This window comes from Panthera tigris, chromosome D3 (assembly GCF_018350195.1).
Source record: "Panthera tigris isolate Pti1 chromosome D3, P.tigris_Pti1_mat1.1, whole genome shotgun sequence".
NCBI lineage: Eukaryota > Metazoa > Chordata > Mammalia > Carnivora > Felidae > Panthera > Panthera tigris.
In genome coordinates, this window is record NC_056671.1 from 22,056,704 (window position 1) to 22,078,376 (window position 21,673).

General features: G+C 45.1%; 1 protein-coding gene and 1 long non-coding RNA gene across 4 annotated transcripts in view; one reads left to right on the forward strand and one right to left on the reverse strand.

Moving 5' to 3' along the window:
• Positions 1-9,089, reverse strand: part of LOC122232493 — a 35,338-nt gene extending 26,249 nt beyond the window's left edge. Inside the window, exons 1-2 of the long non-coding RNA XR_006209818.1 lie at positions 9,006-9,089; positions 4,012-4,149 (exon numbers count right to left, since the gene is read on the reverse strand). This is a non-coding gene — a long non-coding RNA (uncharacterized LOC122232493). The remainder of the gene's footprint in view (positions 1-4,011; positions 4,150-9,005) is intronic.
• Positions 9,090-9,219: 130 nt separating this feature from the next.
• On the forward strand, positions 9,220-20,690 carry PIK3IP1 (phosphoinositide-3-kinase interacting protein 1). Of its 3 annotated transcripts, XM_042961866.1 has the most exons (7): positions 9,220-9,438; positions 10,339-10,359; positions 10,480-10,599; positions 10,686-10,805; positions 11,748-11,948; positions 12,041-12,119; positions 18,970-20,690. In XM_042961866.1, exons 1-7 carry the CDS (start codon positions 9,369-9,371, stop codon positions 19,172-19,174), a joined length of 816 nt encoding a protein of 271 aa, XP_042817800.1. In that variant the 5' UTR covers positions 9,220-9,368; the 3' UTR covers positions 19,175-20,690. The 3 variants fall into 3 exon arrangements, with proteins under 3 accessions (XP_042817800.1, XP_042817801.1, XP_042817799.1); XM_042961867.1 differs by lacking the exon at positions 10,339-10,359; XM_042961865.1 differs by having other exon boundaries at positions 9,221-9,438; positions 10,339-10,599.
• Positions 20,691-21,673: the final 983 nt, after the last annotated feature.

Sequence of the window (21,673 nt, forward strand, 5' to 3'; positions counted from 1 at the left end):
GGGCTTGAACTCATGAACTATAAGATCATGATCTGAGCTGAAATCAAGAGTCGGATGCTTAACCAACTGAGCCACCCCGGCACCCTTGCACCCAGGTTTTTATGAAGAATAGATGAGATAGTATATATAAAAATACTTAGAGCAGTATCTGGCACATACTAAGAGCTCAATAAATGTTAGTTATGATGCTTATTTTTACTGTTTACTGTTTGGTAAACAGTAGATGGCTGGGTAAAATGTACATCATTCTATGCAGACATTGCTGGATTATTCAACCCACTGTCAAGTGAGGACTATAGTCTCTTAGGAAACCAGAGGACAGATGTTAAAGCTCTAACAAGCAAAAATACTAATGTAATAACACTTGGACCTTTTTAAGACTTTTTGAGATGACGATGGAGGAAAAACTGAGAGGAAAGCAAATATTTTCAACTCCATTTCTGGATAATTTGGACTTGCTTAAATTATCCAGCATAACAAGAGCAAAATCAGAGGTTCAGCTAGACTCTAGCTTCTGATCCTAGATGGTATCAGTAACAACAACAACAACAACAACAACAACAACAACAATAGCAGAAGCTCTCTATATGTGTGAAGCACTCTTTTTAAAAAAAATTTTTTTTATTGTTTATTTATCTTTGAGAGAGAGAGAGAGAGAGAGAGAGAGCATGAGCAGGGGAGGGGCAGAGAGAGAGGGAGGCACAGAATCTGAAGCAGGCTCCAGGATCTTAGCTGTCAGCACAGAGCCCAAAGCAGGGCTTGAAATAACAGACTGTGAGATCATGGCCTGAGCTGAAGTCGGACACTCAACCCACTGAGCTACCCAGAAGCCCCTGTGAGGCACTCTTCTAGATGCTTTACATATATTAACAATTTAATGTTTATTGGGGCAGATTTTCCTACTATATCCACGAGGGCAGAAACTCAGAGCAAAAGGCATGTTACTGCTCTGATAGCAGAGCCATTCTAGGAATGGGAGGCTTTCTCATAAATAACGATGACTTGTGAAGGTGACAAAAGGTTAGGCCACTCAGTGTTGGAGAGGACAAGATCCTGGAAAGTGGAAGTGCTCCACCACTGCCTCGGTAGCAACAGCCTGGCTGCAACTGGGCAAAATTTCTATTTCTAATGTCAGGATAATAAGGAAGTTGCGGCCAATACTGCATAAAACTCGAGACACTTAGCAGTGATGGCTGACTTCCAACTAAGCCATTAAGGTAAATGTAAGAGAAAGCTCCAGGTAGAAATATCATTAAGAATTCAGAGAATACACTGAGTATTTGAAGCTTGTACTTAACTTCCTATTATCGAACTCAGGGTCTTGACACGCTGGGGCCAATCTTGAGTCCACTTATGACACTCCCTTGCATCCATAATACTACTCATTTCTGTTATCTGGGCTTCACAGAGGTAATTAGGGCAGCAATCTCTTATGGCTGGGTCTCAGAGCAGGAAGATGTTGATTTTTCCTGCCCTTGCATTTCCTTCGAGTCACAATCATTCTATGATCTTCTTTGGGATTCTTTTTTTTCTTTTCTCCATTTTACTGTAACAGAGTCTGGAGAATATATAACAGTTATTAGTATTTCCTGACATACAAATCCTTTAAAGGATATCTCTTAAGAAGAGGTGGGATGGAGCCAACCTATGAGAAAAGATAGGTGAAGAGTTTCCAAGAGAGTAGTCCACGTGACAGTGCAGAGTGAGAGAGACACCTAGGAAGGAACTGAGATGATAAAAGGAAAAGCAGTCCCTGACACAGAACATACTCAAGAGCTGTTTGCTGACTGAGAGAATAAACAGTAATAGAAGAATGAAATACCAGGATTCTAAAGGTGGAACAGAAATATTTTCCCAGCTACCTTGTTATTCCCAGACCCAGCATATATTTAATAAACATCTGATTTACATATTGTTTACATAAATACAAATGCTAACTACAACCCTGAATGATAAGAGTAACTCATGGGAAACACCACAGTCAGGGCTTGGCATACCTGAGATACACAGATGAGCTTTATTTTTTACATTTTGAAGATACAGCAAAGATTAGGGCAAAAGTGGTGCATTCCTAAAGTTAACCTACAGGCCCATGCCACGTCACTGCCTAGACTAGGTCTAGCATTTGGCCAAGGTCAGTTGCTCCAACTCCAAACTCAGGCTTTCCTTTCCTGCTCCCTCTCCCTAATGGATTAGAACTCCTGGGCTCCATCTCTGAGCAACTATGTTAATTGCAAATGATCTTGATAAGCAACGAAGTCTGGATTTGAGGCTTGGTTTCTTACCTCAACTTTGAGACCCATTTCCCACCCACCAGCACCTGCCTTCATGGAGTCCACATACTCTCATTATGCTCATGAGATCTAAGGCTAGATCCAGAGCTCCTTTGAGCCTTCTTCCCAGCCCGCTTTTGTCCTGGTACCTCCTTAGCACATCCCCACTCACCTACATCTTACTCTGATTTTTCTGTCATTAGTCCCATATCAAACTGCTTGCTGGGCATTTCTACATGCATATGTCAAATTCAAATTCCCTATGTCAAATTCAGAAGCCCTGAGGCCAAATCCATTACTTATCCTCAAATCAGCTCCCTTCTTAACCTCCCTGGCATGGCTGTGAGTCAATTAGAATGGATGCACAACCAGTCAGAAATTTACCTACCAGTCAGTAGTCAAATCAGTGCATTCGGTCCAATGTCAGCCTTGCCCATATCCTTCTAGCCACTTCTAGTACTACTCAGCTAAGCTTCTTGAGAGAGTTGTCCATTCTCACATTCTCCCTTCATCATCTCCTTTTCCTTCCATAATCCAAACATTTAACTCCCCCAACCCCCAACACCAAAATTCCTCGTGACAAAGTCACCTATGGCCTTCTTTTTGCTAATACCAATGGATTCTTTTTATTTTATCTATCTATCTATCTATCTATCTACCTATCTATTTTAAAGTTTATATGTTTATTTTGGGAGAGAGAGAAAGCACAAGTCAGGGAGGGGCAGAGAGAGAGAGTCCCAAGCAGACTCTGCAGAGCCCGATGATGGGCTTGAACCCACGAACTGTGAGATCATGACCTGAGCTAAAGTCAGATGCTTAACTGACTGAGCTACCCAGGTGCCCCATATTTATTTATTCATGTATTTAAAGTTTATTTATTTTGAGAGAAAGAGAGTGCATGTGAGCAGAAGAGGGGCAGGGAGAGAGGGAGAGAATCTCAAACAGGTTCCATGCTGTCAGCGTGAATTCTTTTTTTTTTTTTTAAACATTTTATTTATTTTTGAGACAGGGAGAGATAGAGCATGAACAGGGGAGGGTCAGAGAGAGGGAGACACAGAATCCGAAACAGGCTCCAGGCTCTGAGCTGTCAGCACAGAGCCTGACTCGGGGCTCGAACTCACGGACCATGAGATCATGACCTGAGCCGAAGTCGGCTGCTTAACCGACTGAGCCACCCAGGTGCCCCTTAGCTCTTATCTTACACGACCCTCCTGGTAGCATTTAATAATGCTGACCATTCCCTCCTTCCTGAAACACTCTTCCTTTAGCTTCTCTAACATCACACTCCTGATTGCAATTTGCCCATCTTTGACTGCTTTTTATTGGCCTTCCCCAACCTGCTTTTCCTCTTGTTCCTTATCTCAATGGCACCACCATCTCCTAAGCTTCCAAATCAGAAACTAACTTCCTTAGCTTCTCCTCCTACTTGCTCCTGACATCCCTCAGTCATGGAGTCTTACTTTTCTTCTTCCTAGTTTGCCTCTTTTCATCCTCATTACCTGAATTTGTGGAGCACTTACTATGTGCCAGGCAGATGTGTTCTCAGTGCTTTAATCCTCACAGCAAGCCTCTAAGGTAAATTTTATTATCATCTCCAATTTTCAGATTAGGAAACAGAGACATAGGGTGGTTAAGTAACATGCATAAGGTCACTTAGCTATTAAGCAGCACAGCAGGATTCAAACCCAGGTGACCTGACTTAATTCTGTATCCAGCTCCACTATTCTCTCTTACTTACATTAGTCCAACAGTCTCCTTGTTGGCAGTCTCCTTGTTGGTCTTCCAGCTTTCTGTCTTGACTTCTAATTCTCTACCCTGAAGCCTGAGTGATCTTGCTAAAACATGTCACTTTCTTGCTTAAAACTTTTAGTGGCTCCTAAACAAAAACAAAAACAAACAAAAAACTTTTACTGGCTCCTCACTGCCTTCAGGATAAAGTTGACACTCAGGAACCTCCATAACCTGGTCAGCAAGTGTTCACCTCTTTGGCTTCATGGTTTTGGGCCTCATTTTAGTCACCACCCTAAATTCCCCACTAGCCACAGTAACAGGCTACATTTCCAGGCTTCTGCACGTTGTCTGACCTACCAAGAACACTAACTCCTTCCCCATTCAGATTTTACTTTTTCTGATAAACCTTTTCTAACCTCTTAAAACCAGGCCATATGCCCCTCCTGTGAGTTCCCACCACTCCCAGTACTAATCTCTACCATAGCATTTATTTCACTGTTGTTTTGCCTACTAGTATCTTCTTGAGAACAAGGAGCCTGTAGAGTTCACCCTCTAGTACTCGGTACTTAGTGCCTGCCTGGTGCACAGTGGATGTTTAATAATCATTGAATCAATAAACCTTTATTGTCTTATCACATTCTTTAACACCTACTTATAAATATCCTGTATTGTTTTCATTTTCATATGTGTTATCCTGATCTTTATAACCAGATTCTAAGTTTCTGGAAGATAGCAAATATACTCAGTATTTGAAGTTAGAGGTTACTGACACAAAAACTGACACAGCTGAAATTTATTCAGGGATGAATGAATACCAACAATCCAATGGGGTAGGTATTATTCTTCTCTCTCTCAAACTCCATTTAAGGAAACTGAGTCATAGAGAATTTAGTAGCTTTCCTAAGATGACATAGCTAGTAAGTGACAGCTGGGATTTGAATCTTGACATTGGTACCTATACTCTTAACCATGATAATAACAGGCTAAGGAAACTCAGAATTATGGATGCTAAGTAATTTACCCCAGACCGTACTGTAGTGCTGAGACTGGAACCCAGGTCTTTGCAAAGCCTACACTCTGAATTATTTGACATAATGCTTCTCTTGCTTTAAATGTCAGCACTAAAGCTCATACTAGGTGTTGATAAATTTTAAAAGCTGCAGCTCTGGTTTACTGAGATTGAAGAATATTCGATTTTTCCAAAAGAGGCCTAACTGTAGCTTGCTGGGTTAATTTACCTTAAATATCAACAGCTAGACTAGTCTTACCAGCCAATTAAATTTATAGTCTCTAGTGTTATCCCTGCAACACTGAAGACTGTGTTTTCCTCAAAGTGAAAACCATGTTTTCTAAGACTGGCCTCTAAGTAAAAATCTACTTGTGTTTCAGAAATTTATTCTTCCCTTTATTTCTCAAAACCAGTTATGTGATACTCCCAAGTTCTCTGCTTTTGGGTGGCTTCTCTGTTCCTCAGTGTGGAATGTCTTGTTTCTGAAAGTGACCTGTGATCCACAAGCCCTCTTGGCTGTTTTGTTTACCCTTAAAAAATTACTATTCTCTGTAGGCTTATTAGACTCTTTGTCTTTATGTGGTACTCTGCTTTTCCCCTTTCCTTCAAACATTTATTAAACACTTAACTGTGTATCAAAATGGAAATAATCTAATTCATTGAAGGCCATACTTTCAAAGAAAATGGCCTTGGGGTTTAGATATTGGCATAATATTTCCTTAACAAGCTTCATAAAATCGTCTCCTGCTCAGTTTGCAATTATACACCCAAATATCTTTCAGCAAAATCTCAGTAGCTATATATATATATATTATATATGTATATATATATACATATATATTACATATAATATATATATTATATTAAATATAATATATTTAATGTTTATTTATTTAAGAAAAAATTTTTAGTATTTATTTATTTTTGAGAGAGAGAGAGAGAGAGGGAGAGAGACAGAGCATGAGCAGGGGAGGGGCAGAGAGAGAGGGAGGCACAGAATCCAAAGCAGGCTCCAGGCTCTGAGCTGTCAGCACAGAGCCCAACGCGGGGCTCGAACTCACAAACCACGAGATCATGACCTGAGCCGAAGTTGGACACTTAACCGACTGAGCCACCCAGGCGCCCTAATGTTTATTTATTTTTGAGAGAGAGAGAGAGAGAGAGAGAGAGAGAGAGAGAGAGCATGAGCAGGAGAGGGGCAGAAAGAGAGGGAGACACAGAATCTGAAGCTGGCTCCTGGCTCTGAGCTGTCAGCGCAGAGCCTTATGCCAGGCTCAAACTCACAAACCGAGAGATCATGACCTGAACCAAAGTTGGACACTAAACCCACTAAGCCGCCCAGGCGACCCAGTAGCTACTTCTAAAGCACATTATTATGGAGAGAATAGCTGGAGTCAACTCATTAGATCTTACTCCAAAGATTTTTACCAACACGTTAGCCCTCTTTTGCTGACAAAAGATTCATAAGTCTTTTAACAGCTTTATGGCTTCCTTACCAGAACCCTTCCACTAACATACTCTGTTATCAAGATGAACTGCCCATCTTTCTTGGGAAATGCTTTGGAGGCTATTTCCTGAGTTAACAATACGGCTTTGTCTCTCTGGATCAGTACTGATTTAATATGAAACCAAGAGTCAAACATCCCTGAAATATTTAGTAAGAGTATTGTATTCACAACATTGTCCTCAGGGATATAAACAATCCAAAATGAGTATATGAGTAGTGCTGTATCATATTATTATTGCAGGAATATTTCCAGAAGAAATATGAAATTTGGAGTAACTACAGGTCATGAAATATAGCCATATTGCTTCAATACATAACACAAAGTTCAAAACTAGATCAAGAAAAAGACCCAAACATCGTCAATGATGATGAAAGGCACATCTCTAACTAAATCCAATTTCCCTGAGGAAAGAAGGTACTCAACCTATTATAATAGAATACGACTTTGAAGGACTGAGAAACATGCCTATCATTCCTGAAAAAAATCAAATCACACTGATAAATACCTTACAGGCGAGAAAAAAAAGAGATGACTAAACTGAAAAAAATCTCCTCTGGCCTGTCTTATATCTTTTCCAGGTAGTGCTGTACCTGATAAGACACATGGCACAAAATATGTTTTTTCTGTATATCAAGGTGTGTAAATTACAGCAGATAGTAGTTTTCTGAATAGGAAACTTAGATAACAGAAACAGGTAAAGAAGCTTTGGGATTCTGAGGAAGAAATACTGGCACCCCTATATGGACCCAGTAGATAATCTGAAAATGGTACTACAGGCTTGTGTATAGCCTGTCTCTATTGTAACTGGAGGGGAAAGAATTATAATCTGGCAGAAGTAGCCCTTCAGAGTCTGAGGAGCTTTTCATCAGACAATAATTGAGCACTCACTGCATACAAAGGCAATAGATTAGCTGCTGAGGAATCAATCCAGAAGAACCCCCTGCTGCTGTGAAATTAAAAACTGCATTCTCAGAAAATAGTAATAATAAACTGCATTCTCATTTTTGCAAACCTATATATTTTATGTAATGAAACAAAATGTATATCATATTTCTCTTGTAGTGGTGTAAGAGTAGGATCTGCAAGGAAAAAGGACCTCCTCTTTGGCCTTCTGCCTACAGAAAAAGCCTATTGGTTCCCTGAAAATAGTGTAAGCTTTCTTTAGCAAGTGAAATACACCCCATTGTTCTCTCCTTGATCCTTTCACTTTTTTTTTCATAACACTTAAGACCACCTGACACTTTATATATTTATCCTTTATCTTTCCCTACTAGATTGTAAGCTCAGTAAGGGCAGAGATTTCAAGTATTTTATTCACAGACAACTTCTCAGTATCTGGAACTATATCTAGTATGCAGTAAGTTCTCAAAAAATTGTAAAATTAATAAAAGTGTTTTTAAAAAGACCCCTGAATATTATGTGAAAATTATTATAAAATTTTGGCATATCTGTGTATATATATACATGTGACTAAATTTACAGACTCTGTGTAATTTCTAGCATAGGCCAAGTCAGGAGTCAGAGGATCAGAAGTTTGTGTGGGGAGACAGGAGCGTGACTGCAAAAACAAAGCAACATGTTTTATTAAAGGGACTGAAGGAATCAAACACAGCAAACTTCTGTAAAAAGTAAACTAAGTTTATCTCTGTCCTTTCCACATCTGAAATCTGACTGTAGTAAATTCAAATTCACTTCACAGTGGTTGGATTGACATTAGCTTTCTTCCTTGATAAAGCTTTTGAAACTTATTTAAGGAATTTTTTTTTTCTGCTCCCTAAATTACTGCCTAAAGATACAAGCCCTCCGATCGAAACAGTCTCTCATTTCTATTTTGAGATTTGCCTGAGTCACAAGGTAGTCCTGGAGAATCACTCTGTTCTGTCTCTACATTTACTGAGGCTTCAAACTGGGAACTCAAACTGTCAGCCAAACAGGAAGAGGACCCTTCTGCTTAACTCCAAAAGGCCTAAGTCATATGTATGTGGTGAGGTTTAATGATGGATATAAATCACTGTGAAAGGATTTCCCACAGGGTGGAGGGGGGAAAAAAAAGTAAACATTGGACTTAACTTCCTCAATGAATTCAGGGCTGGTAGAAAGGGTAGACTATTAAATATAGCTGAGCAAATGTCCCAACATTTGCCTAACATGTGTTTTAAACTAAAGAGACCTCTTCTGTATACCTAATATGTATGACACTCCAAAAATATAAACAAAGGAAAGTGACTGATCTGACCCTGGCAATGTCATACTGTTGTTTTTTTTTAAGTTCATAAAAACATATAAACCACAAAAGCCCTTTTTCTTTTTCAGGAATGAGTATAAAGAGTTACTTCCACCTAGATACTCTTTTTTGTGCCCCTTATGTGGTCTTGAATTCCTCCTACTAGTGTAGTTAGCACATTGTCCACCCTTGTGACTATAATTTCAAACCCTTCTCCCCACAATGATGCCTCTTGGCAGAGTTACTCTTTCTGTACTCACACAAATGGAAACAGAAGAGATGAAAAGCCCTGGGGATGCAGTCAGTGTAGGTCTCAAACTGATCTTCTGCTAAACACAACCTGAACTCTGCCTCTCTCTTCTCTGGGGGGAGTTTCTCTCTTGGCTTAGTGATCTTGCCTGGCATAGGAGGCTTAGGACCCAGGGGGCGCCTTTCAGCCGAAAAACACCTCGCTGCAGCAAGCTGGCTGGGAAGCTCCCAGTTCTAAAGAGAGGCTGTTTACCAGAAGAGCATAACAAGGGCAGGTCTGACTGCAAGGCTGGGACTGGGAGGCAGAGCCGACGCCAAGGGGACCCTGGTTGGGCACTGGTTGGTCAGTCACCTGCAAGACGAAGGAGAGGAGGATGCTCTTGGCCTGGGTGAAAACATTCCTCATCGGCAACATGCTCCTAGCAGAAGCCTATGGATCTGGAGGTGAGATTACAATCTTCCTTCCTGCAGCAACTTCATCAAGTAGAAAGGGGTAAAGCTCCCTATTTCCTAAGCATGGCCAGGCTACACAGGAAGATGATAGGAAATGAAGCTTTTAGCTGGTTTCTTTTGTCCTATGAAGGCTTTTTTTTTTTTTTCTCTCTCCTTTCCCTGTCAGTGGCTTGCAGCTCCATATTTGCCATTAAGAACAAAGGCAAGTAGCCACTTTCTTTTTCTTTTTCCTTGTCTGGGGCTCATGAGTGGGTGGAATTTGGGGTTCATCTCCCCTACTAAGTCCTACTCTTTTCAGGGGCTTTGCACAGGGTGGTTACGGCACAGGCCCTCCTTCCCCAGCGTCTTCCTGTGACTCTCCTGCTGAGGGGAGTGGGAGTTTGGAGTCACATCCAGGCAGCGATGAGGCAGGTTCCCTCCGTTTGAGGCTTTTGCCCGACGGAATTAAGGCTTTTGAAGAATTCTCTTGGGAGGGAGTGTTGCTTGTCCAAGTGTGGTCACATCCGTGAAAGGAATACCCGAGTTTATGTAACATGAAATTACAACACAGAGATGAATTTCAGGGCTGGCTGCCCCCGACCCAAAACTCCGAACGTCTCCAAACCCGAACCCAGACCTCCCCCACACCCTCCTCTAAAGTGGCCACAAGTTCCAGAGTAACAACCCCTTGCACTTGTGCAGTGCTTTCTGGCTTGAAAGAAAGAAAAGGAAGGAAGGAAGGAAGGAAGGAAGGAAGGAAGGAAGGAAGGAAGGAAGGAAGGAAGGAAAGAAAAGAAAGAAAAATGAAATGAAATGAAATGAAGTGCTAACAAGCTAACGTTGTCTGAGCAATGACTGAGGGCCGGCACCAGCAAGGGGCTTTAGAAGCGCTTTCTCTTCCTTCTCTTTCAGGCGTCACAACAACCCTTCAAGGCAGGTGGGGTTTTCCAAGTGAGGGCAGGGGGGCCCCGACGGGCCCAGCGTCGCCCAGCCGGGATAGACTCGGCTTCCCTGCCGGCCACTCAGTGTCCGGGGGGCTCCTCTTCATCACAGGCTGCTTCTGGGACAACGGCCACCTGTACCGGGCGGACCAGCCCTCCCCAGCACCGGGCCTCCGATGCCTCAACTGGCTGGAGGCGCAGAGCGGCCTGGCATCTGCCCCCGCGTCGGGTGGTGAGTGTCCGCCCCGGGCGGCGGGCGGGCGGCGACCGCGGTCTGGGTCCTGGCCCCGTCCCATGGCGCCTTCTCTCCCTTCCCAGACACCGGCAACCACAGCTATTGCCGGAACCCGGACCAGGACCCGCGCGGGCCCTGGTGCTACGTCAGGGGCGAGGCCGGCGCTCCCGAGAAGTGGCCTTGTGAGGACCTGCACTGCCCAGGTACCCTCCCAGACCCCGAAGCCCTCAGGACCCCAGAGCCCCCAGCATGTTAGGCAGCCTGGGAGCGGCCCTTACACCCGCTGCGCACGTGCGTCCGCGCGTCGCCGGTCGGCCCCGCCCCGCCCCCGCGCCACCCGATTGGCCAGGGCTGTCTCCAGGCCGCAGAGCCCAAAGCCCATTGGCCGCCGCCGCGTCTCTGAGTGAGCTCATCCTCCGCGAACGCCTTGTAAACAACCGTGGGAGGCGAGGCCCCACCCCTTGGCCGCGAGCTCCCTGCCTGGTGCGCAGCCTCGGGGAGCCCGCGAGACAGTAGTCCGGGTCTCAACACCCTTAGGTAGCCCTTCCCTCAGCGTTTAGTGATCGTTTGGGGAGCGTATGCTGTGTGTTAAGGCACTCTATTCACAGTCCCTCCTGGAAAGAAGCTGGTTGTGGGATCTGAGCCTCAGAGAAGTTTAGCGACGTATTCAAAGCAATGGCAGGGTCCAGATTTGACTCTGTTTCTCAGACTCCGGAACGAAGGCTTGTTGCTCCCGAGGCAGCAAGACCATTCTCTAGGGTTAGATTAAATGGGATATGTAAAGCATATAACATAGGGATTGGCAGGCAGTGTGGGCTCAGTAAATGTGAGCTGCTCACAGGGGTCGTGGATTGTTTCCTAGCGCAGAGGGGAGAAGATAGCAACTGAGCTGGGCCTTGGAAGATGGCAAGGATTCGAACAGATGAAGACGTGGGAGGCAGGAGAGGCTCTTTCTTATGTCCTTCCCCTCACATTTGCCTTGTGCCAACTGTAGTGTGACCCCATCAGACCTGGTCTTGCTCCTGGGGCAAGGATTGATTTCAGTATGTACAGACATTCTAAGGTGGACCCTCTCCCCCAACAGTTTCAGCTGTGGAGTTCACTCAGGCTACGCTAATGAGAGATATTTTACACTTCACCTCCAGAGACCACTTCCCAGTCCCCTCCAACCTTCACAACAGAAACTGAGGAGGCGTCTGAAGTGCCAAGTGGAGATGAGGTGCAGGTGTTCGCTCCTGCCAACGCCCTGCCTGCCCGGAGTGAGGCAGCAGCTGTGCAGCCAGTGATTGGGATCAGCCAGCGGGTGCGGGTGAACTCCAAGGAGAAAAAAGACCTGGGAACCCTGGGTACGATTGCCTCACCCATCCTTACGCGAATCATCAAGAAATATTTGCCGATGGGCTGGGGTGAGGCTAATGGGACCTTGTGTCCTTGGCAGGCTATGTGCTGGGCATTACCATGATGGTGATCATCATCGCCATTGGAGCTGGCATCGTCTTGGGCTACACCTACAAGAGGTCAGTAGCTTCTCTTCTGGGCCCTCTGAAAGGACGGGAGGAAGGTACATAAAGTTGAATCAGACTTTTTTGTAGCATACATACCCAAAAAGGAAGTGAAGTATTAAAAGAGGAAAACAAGCTTAAGATGTACAGACTTGGTTCTAGTCTTTACCAGGTGACCTTAGAAAACCCCTTTCCTTTAGTGTCTTTACTCCTCACCCAAAATCATTGTGAGGTAGGAGTTCTTGTTCCTCATTTTACAGATGAGGAAGCTTTCATCAGAGAGGTGAAGTGACTTGCCCAAGGTCACACTCCCTGGGAGTGGCAGAACCTAGATTCAAACCCAACTCTTTTGATACCAAATTCTCTGCTGTCTAATCCAACATGCCTGGTATGGAAGCGAGTGGCACTGCAGAAATCAGTCTGGACACTCATTGCAGGGTCCCAGAGATTGAATTATTTCTGTGAGTTATAAAATTCTACTAGAAAAGGTTCCCAGCTACTCCTTTCACAGTTTGGGCTTGAATTTCCTGGGCCATAAGCAGGGATCTCCTATTTAGGACAGGAGGAAAAAAATGAGCTGGAGGATATAGAACCTGCTACTCATCACTACATATGAGAAAGCCAAAGAGGCTCCTCCTGGGAAACTCAGGGACCTGACCTGTGGCTGGGACAACAGGAGGAGGAATGCTCATTTTGAGAGGGCCCCTGAAATATCATGTGGAAAAGGCTCTCAAAGTCAGTGATGGGTGCATGATAAGCCAGAGTTGCATTCATTTTTACAGTGCTGGCTTGTTCTGGGAAAATTATTTGCCATTCTGGGCAAAATCAGGGGATTTGACTTCTAGCCCCGAGTGCTTTGATATGTCTCTTCTGAGGTCTGAGAAGGCTTCCTAAAAGGGATGTGACATGGTGGCCTGCATTTTCCAGTGGTAAGTGCTGTGAGTTCACAGCCCCAATGGATCACCCAGCATTAAATAAACCTGGGGTGTCCTTAGAGACAGTGTAGTCAACCTGCTCATTTTACAGATGAAAAGGGTGAAATAGTGGGTAAGAATAACAACAACAACAACAACAACAAGAAAGTGAACACTAACCATATGCCAGACCCTGCTTCAAGCAATTTGCATGCTTTAATTCAGTTCACACAATCACCCTTATGGTATTATGATTACCATAATTTAATTTAATTTTTTATGGTTACCTCACACTTTATCTTATGAGGTAAATGCTGTTATTTACACGTTAGGAAACCAGTTTACATGTTAGGAAACTGAGGCAAGAGACGATACGTACCTTGCCTGAGGTCACACACCTAGCATTTGGTGGAGCCAAGTCTTAGTCCTGTCACTAGCTGTGTGACTTTGGGCAAGTTGCTTCTATTTCCTACTGCAGAGCACTGCTGTAGCTAAGGCATGTGATTGCTTAGCTCAGTGTGTAGCAGATAGTAAGTGGTCAGTAAATAATAGTTGTTTTTTTCTTTTCTGTAAAATGTGAGTACTGTACTAGCACTCTCTGAGACCTTGTTTCTTCTCTGATTTTCTATGATTCAGGGAGCAGAGGTTCAAAGAGAATAAGAATTGACCTAAGAGGGTCTCTTGACTTCCATTCCAAGGCTGTTGCCCTCAGTGGGATGGTTAACATGGCAGGTCCAGGGACACCTGTTTGTTCATTCAGAGAGTTAGAGGAAATGATGTGGTAGCCTTGGCCTACAAGTCATAATCAGACCTAAACCTGTTGGCTGAGTTTAGCCTTTGAAATATTTCCTCTTAACTCAGCCACTGGATAGAGTATGGCTTTACTCCAATCTTGTGACGGTTTCCAGGCCTCCAGGTATTTGAACTGACTTAAATGTTCTTAATTCTGAGCTCAATTCTCATGTGCAGTGAGGAAGCCAGGCCTTTTTTTCTTCTAAATTTGCTTCTTTAGGCTGTCATAGGACTGCCCTGAAGCCTAGCATTTACTATCCTGTAAACTCAGGGCAAGGCACCAAGTCACCAGACTCCCTGTCACTAACTACCGGTCCACCCCTTTCCTCAGCAAAAGTGCTCTGAGAACAGACTATAACAGGAAACCGCATGTGGTCTAGAGGCAAGCTCTCAGCTCCCATCTCTCTCCAAAGTCAGAGAACAGAGTGTCCTGGAAAGAGCTGTTGTGTATAGGTTTGGTCATTCCTCTTCACCTCCGTTTCTTGACTATTGAATAGGGATATATGCCCCCTCCATGCACCCATACCCACCCACCCAAGATTATCATAAGTATTAAATATAAGCAGTAGGACACCAATCATGTTAGATAATAATAGCAGCCAACATTTATTGCATGCTTTTTATTTTTATTTATTTTTATGTTTACTTATTTTTGAGAGAGAGAGAGAGACAGAGTGTGAGTGGGGGAGGGGCAGAGAGTGAGGGAGACACAGAATCCAAAGCAGGCTCCAGGCTGAGCTGTCAGCCCAGAGCCTGAAATGGGGCTTGAACCCATGAACCGTGAGATCATGCCCTGAGCTGAAGTTGGACGCTTAACCGACTGAGCCATCCAGGCGCCTCTGTTGCATGCTTTTTAAACAAATAGGGCTCTACTGAATGCTCTTCCCTGATCATCTGGCCCAAGTCTCATGACCACACTAGAAGGATCACTTTTTATACTGTTTTACAGTGAGCTGCTGAGACCTAGAAGAGTTAAGTGCCACATCCAGGCTACACAGCCAGTAAGATTAACAATATCTCCCAAAAGCTCAGCGAGGCTCAGCAGTGTCCTGCAAATTTGAATTGCAAAGGATATTAGGAAAAATGGAAACTTTCAAAATAAAATAACTGGACTTATAAGTCAAAAGAACCAGGATCTAGTTCTGCAACTGCCATCAATTCTGGGTACAACATTGGACAAGTAATTTATGTTCCTCATCTGTAAAAAGTGCAAAGGTAGGAGGTTGGATATGATGATCCTCTCAGTTCTAATATTTCCTAAAAAGGCAATATTACCTGTTGGTGGCTGCAGACAGTACGGGTTCAAATCCTAGTTCTGCTGTTTGCTTAAATAAATGATTTAACCTTTCTGCATCTGCCTTCCCATCTCTAATCCTAATAGATACCATACAGGTTTGTTGTGAGGATGAAATTAGACAGTATAGTTGGACATAGGTTTTGTGTTCATAGCCTTAGCTGCCTTGAGGAACTTTTCCTGAGTAGCAGTGTGGTATAGCACTGCTTTCAACTGGGCAAACAGTGAAAAGAATAATTGGAAGAAACTGTGTTGCCTGAAGAAAGTCTGGGGTGTCTCTGTCACTCCAAAGAGGATGTCAGATGTGGGCAGCAGCTCCATCCACGCTTGCTGTCTCTGGCCCTGGGGCAGTCATGGATAGAATTACTGTAACCCCTGAACTCTGCCAAAGACCATGAGGCTAATGGGATGGAGCTTTCCCCTGGCTGGGAAGGGCAAGCAGGAACCAGGCTTCCTCTCAGGGGAATAAGGATGGCAGGTGGGTGTGGGTGAGGGCTCAGCCTGTCGGGTCTTTGTCACGGTTGTCTAGGCTACAAGACTCAGCCAGCCAGTCTGCAGCTCCCTCTCCCTGCCCTAAGTGCAGTGTCTGTGCTATCCAGAGGGAGCATTTATTTTCTGATAAAAAGGCAAGGGAAAAACTGTAAGTCAACACCACTCCACCCCTTTAGGAGGAGCTGAGTCAGTGAATAAACCTTTTGTTCTATCTTGGCTGCCAGACAACAGCCTGCCCCCTATCCCCACCCCCCCACCCCCCACCCCCCGCAAAAAAAAGTCATAAGAAGGGGCTGAGCTGTTTGATGGTCAGTGCAGCAGGCCTGGTGGCCTCAGATCTTAAAAGGAGCTGGGGACATCCTCTGCATCTCCAGGACTCACAGGCACCATTAACAGGAGGTCTGTGGGGTTGGGTGTGTTTTGAGGCTTGTAAATGGATGAGACTGTAATCCAGATGAATCCCAGCATCTCCTTCCTTTACCCTGACTGTTCTTCCAGTCCTGCTCTGCTCCATTAATATGAATTGATTTTTTTCCCCCTAAAGACTTGTTTATGATGATGCATCCTGACCATTATCAATAGGTGGCCACAGCCAGATGCTTGGTAAAGGAGGTAGCTGAGGGGGGCACCTGGGTGGCTCAGTCAGTTAAGCACCCCCCTCTTGATGTCAGCTCAGGTCACGATCTTGTGGTCATGGGATCAAGCCCTGCATTGGGCTCCATGCTGAGTGTGGAGCCTCATTAGGATTCTCTCTACCTCTCTCTTTGCTCCTCCACCACATGCGTGCACTCGCTCTCAAAATAAACTTAAAAAAAAAAAAAAAAGGTAGGGGCGCCTGGGTGGCTCAGTTGGTTAAGTGTCCAACTTCAGCTCAGGTCATGATCTCACAGTCCATGAGTTTGAGCCCCGCGTCAGGCTCTGTGCTGACAGCTCAGAGCCTGGAGTCTGCTTTGGATTCTGTGTCTCCCTCTCTCTCTGCCCTTCCCCTGCACATGCTCTGTCTCTATCTCAAGAATAAATAAAAACATTAAAAAAAAAAAAAAAAGGTAGCTGAGGAAAGGACAACTCCAAAGCCTCAGTTTGTCTATAAAATGTGGATAAAACTATCTTGCAAAGTTAGTGTGGAAATGGTACATGTATAAAGTGCATGGCATCCAGTAGGTGCATAGGTAGCTCTTCTCATCCTGGGTAATGGGAAGGTCATTTCCTGGCACCTTAGTAGGCACTCCGGATGTATGAGTTCTCACTTTATCTCTTCCTTTAGCCCTTTAGAGTTTGAAATTCAGGCCCTGGCAAAGGAGACTTGCATACTCCACCTCTTTTGTTAATTGCCACTTGGCCTTCTGCTGGCTTGAGGGCTCCCTTAATAAAGTTAAACCCAGACCTACATAGGCAACCTTGAAGAATCTGGCCTTTTATTATGGAGGAAAGTGTTTCCTTCTGTAGTGGCAGCTGTAACTGATGAGCAGTGCCCAAGGGCAAAGTGAATCTTAGGCTGAGTGGGGATGCACTTGGTCCAGACAACTGTCTTCCCAGGTCCCTCCATTTCCTTTTTGGAGTGCTCTGGGGGTTATTCTGCTGCAGGAGTTGGTGGTGTCCAGTAGAGACAAATGATAAGGATGGGGCAAGTGCTCAGGGTTGCACATGCAAAAAACTCAGTCACCTAGGGTGACTCACAAATTTGTCTTCTGTGACCTTACGATGAGAATCAGGGAATCAGAGCACATCTCATATGAGGGATCATCTAGAATATCAGGGGCCTTGGAGGTTATCAAGTCCAACTCCTTGTTTTAAAAATGATAAAATTAAGGCCCAGAGAGGAGGGGAGTTGCTGAGGTCACATAAACAATAATTGCCTTGGCTGGTCAGTAGGAGTTTCCTTGGGAAACCATATTAAGATAACATTGCTTGGTGAGTCAAGTCATATTCAGGGCAAATCATAATAATCTCCTCTGTGAGTTTTACAGCAGTTCCAGTGTTTTCAAAATGCATTCACATTCATTGTTATTTTGAGGCAGATACTGTCCCCCTTTCATAGATGAGGAAACCAAGGCTCAGCAAAGCTCTTTTGCCGGGTGTCACACAGCCAAGGCTGAGCTGGTACTAGAATACAAGAAAACTGGTTGATTTAAAGACAGTTCTGAGGCACCTGTGCAGCTCCCAGGCCCCTCCAGGCCCTGTTTTCTCAATACTGTTCTCCAGTCTCTGGAAACTTGTCATTGCACCTTATACCATGATGAATATGTAATCCATCTGATCTCAGTTATCTTCCTGAGGTCTGAAGTAGGCTTCTTTTCTTTCACCTAGTCATCCATCAGCTGTCAGTTTCAAGGCCTCTTTGGGGTGGGCTCCTTCCAGAAAGATTTCCCGTGACAGTTGAGCCCATGTTTCTAGTTGTGGCTTCAGAGTATGTTAGTGTGGACCCAGATCTGGGTCCTGGGTGCTGGTTGTGGTATGCAGTGTGTTAGGCACTCACCAAACCCTTCAGCCTGCAACAGGGGTAATCCAGGCCAGTGGGAAGGACCCTACATGTGCAGCCAGAAGACTGGGTTTGAGTTCCTGTGCCACTGTTTCTTTGGGGTGACTCTGATCGGTTCAGAACTTCTCTGAATATTAGTTGGAGTCCAGCAGACTTGGGTTTGAGCCCATTATGTTATTGGAGAATTCTTTCACTTCTCCGAGCTGTTTCCTCATCTGTAAAATGAATGGTAAGACCTAATTCTTAGGGTTTAGCCAAGGATGAAGTGTGGTAAGGTACACATCATCCTTAGCATGGAGTAAGCACTCCATTTGAGTAAAATGGGGCAACACCATGGCCTAATTGAGTCATTAAGCACCATGAGAATTCAAAGATGTGTGAGCCTAAAGGTGTCTGATGGTCATTGTCTCATTGTTTCCCACTGACCTGAATAGCCCTCAGTCCCTTTTGCCCACTGTGTGGGCTAGGGACAGTCCTTATTTCCAGCCAGGGCTCACACCTTCCAGCACTTTAGGACAAGACAGCTGTCTCAGAACAGGTCAGTTTTCTGCACAACTTTATGGGTTAGGACTGAGATGGTTCTCTGGGTCTCTTGGAGCCCTGGGCTTAAAGAACAAAATCGTTATCTTAAGAGTCTCTCTTCTATACATTATCTTCATTGAGCCTGTCTGCAGCTGTCTGAGATTCAGGCTGCTACACACCCATTTTACAGATGAGGAAGCAGAGACCAGAGGTGTAAGAACTTCGTGTCAGGGCAAAATGGAAATCTTATACCTCAGCTACTGAATTGCTGACCATGGTTAGCCTCAGCCCCTGCCTGAGCGCAGCAATGCTATTTAATGAGCAAAGCCATTCAGGAGGCACAGCCTCAATGCTTACCTCTTTTCCTGCCAGGGGGAAGGACCTGAAAGAGCAGCATGACCAGCGTGTGTGTGAGAGGGAGATGCAGCGAATCACCCTGCCCTTGTCTGCCTTCACCAATCCTACCTGTGAGATCGTGGATGAGAAGACTATTGTGGTCCACACCAACCAGACTCCAGTGGACCTTCAGGAGGGCAGTGCCCCTCTCATGGGCCAGGCAGGCACTCCTGGGGCCTGAGCTGCCAACAATGGGCAAGAGCCCATGCAGACACTGGTGCAGGACATCCTACTCTCCTTCAGCTGGGAGGATCTACACTTTTTGTTGTGGTTAAAATCCTCCCTCGACTTTTTGTTTTCTTAATTCTAAAACAGAAGCAGGTGGTGTGCTGAGGGCAAGTCTGGGTAGGGTCCTACCAATGCTCCTCCTCCATCCCTTGGAGCAGGGTTTTGCCTGTGGATGGAGACAGTGGCAGCCCCCACAGCAATGCTGCTGACAAGGGCTTCCAAACATTGCTTGTGCCCTGGATCTGAACCAGGGACAGGCAAGGAGCTCCCCCAGGCTCCTCTGTGCTTTATTATCTAAGATGGCCTCAGTCTCTGCCTTTCTGTTTGTTCTCCGTGTGCTTGAGTGGCGCATACTGTTATCCATAGTTCGGGACAGACAGATGAGGAGGCAGTATTTCAAAAATATAGTTTTTAAAATATTTGGGATGGAACTCCCTACTGACTTTGAGAACCAGAAATGAATTTGTACAAAAGTCAAAACTATGGGTTGAGAATGGGATCTAGGCTGGAGGCTCCTGGGGGGTGCTCCAGCTTGCTAGCAGTGATGTGCCTTGATAACTGTGGGCTGGCCCTGGGCCCAGGGACTCTTCCTGTTTTGAAAGGAAAGGAAGGGAAGAATCGCACTGAACATTCCACTTGGGAAGAAGGTAGAGAAGGATCTATGGCTGCCTTAGGCCACAGGACTCGAGGGGGACCTGGGGAACCCTAGACAGTCTGTTCAGGGTGGACATTGACCTCTTTTCATTTTGCAGAGGTAAGACATCAGCCAACTAACCTATGGGAATTACACTGTGGGGCCTTGTGAGCTGCTTCTGAGAGGTTAACTCAGAAACTAAGCTCAGAGGCAAGGTAATAAAGTGCTTCAGGGCTTGCACCTGCAGTGGCTTGAGTTTGCAGGTGGCTCTGTGGCCTCCAGGCTAATGCATTCCTGTGAGGGTAGTATGGCTAGGCTCACAACCCCTAACTTGTAAAACAATCAGAACCATTGGAAGGGACCTTAGGGTTCCTCAAGCCTTTTGGACACAGGGACCCAGAGGGGGAAAGTGATGCCTAAGGTCATAGAGCATAGGCATGGCTGAGAGGAAAGTAACATTTCTCCACAGCACTGTGCTTCACCGAGCCAATGGCTCAGCAGGGCCTCCAAGTCCTGATGTCACACTTGGAGGCCTTAGCAATGCTCCCTACCCAGAGCTTCCTTCCACTGCCCCATGTGGAAAGGGGGCTTAGAGGGGCCCATTCTCTTCAGCAGACTATTCCTGGGAGTGGTTTGCTGAGGGGCCTAGGCCTCATGGGTCCCTTGGTGTTAGTGATGCTGAAGAAAAGAACAGTACATTACTGGTTTCTACTTTTCTATAAAAGCATTTCTCTGTGTACATGTTTTATATACCTCATTCTGATACCTGCATATAAAGTGCAGTAAATTGCTCTGCATTTGACTTGTATAAATTAAAAAAACAAAAAGCTGTGTATCACCAAGTTTTTATGGGGTGCAAGAACATTCCTCCGCTAAGCTGGAAGTTTTTAGTTACCTTGTCCATACCTGTGTGGCAAGCTCTGGCTTTCCCTCATTAACTCTGGCCCTGTGACTGGGAGATGGCAAGTGAGTGGTGTGTAACTGTTGCCTCTGTTCTGTCATCACCAGGAATCATTCAGGTTGAAGCTGCAGGAAAGATGGGTATGCTGGTTTGGTCACTGCAAATCCTCTCCCCTTCACCATTTTTCCCAAGGTGGAGGTAGTTAAAATGAACATCCAGGCAGCCGTTGGCAGGGGCTGGAGACAGGTGTGATTGGTGGTGCTGCAGCAGCAAAAGGGGAGGATGGATGTGCAGAGTGGGCTGGGTCCTTGGGATGTAGGAAGCAGCTCTGAGCAGAGAAAGGCCCCTGGGGATGGTGAGGGAGGGGGGTGGGGTGGGGTGGGGTGAGGGGAGTGGAGGGGAACTCCTAGAGCTCTAGAAGAAGTTACCAACAGGACTTTCAGCACAAGATTTCAACAACATGTTCTCTGCCTCTAGGAATACCCAGGGTGATCTCTGTCCATGCCTAGACATTGCTCTGTAGTTCTACAAATAAGGGGCACCCTAGAATATCAGTTTTGCCAGGAATTGGAGTCTGTCCTTAAGTTGAACTTAAGGGTATATGGATTTGTACTGTGTCCAGGATCCCACTAGGCAGATAATATCCTGCCCAATGCTTCACATCTCCCATGTGTAGAAGAATAGGTCTTCTCTCAAGCATTTATAGGAAAACACAAGGTGTGGAGGTGACTTGCATTCATTTCTTCCCTTTATGAAGGTGGCACCCAACCCTGCAGGGAGGATATCCAGGCTTATAGGAGTGTACATGCATCAGAGAGTGGAAGTATATGGACCCAAGGGAAGCACTTGGCTGGGAGGTCAGAGTCAGACCTGCTTGAAGGACTGGGTTGCCTCAGGTGGGATGTGCATGTTCTCTG

Coding starts and splice junctions, on each gene's coding strand:
- PIK3IP1 (XM_042961865.1), top strand. CDS start 9,369: ATGCTCTTGGCCTGGGTGAAAACATTCCTCATCGGCAACATGCTCCTA. Junction 11,949..12,040: donor AAAAGACCTGGGAACCCTGG/GTACGATTGCCT, acceptor TGTCCTTGGCAG/GCTATGTGCTGGGCATTACC. Junction 12,120..18,969: donor TTGGGCTACACCTACAAGAG/GTCAGTAGCTTC, acceptor TTTTCCTGCCAG/GGGGAAGGACCTGAAAGAGC.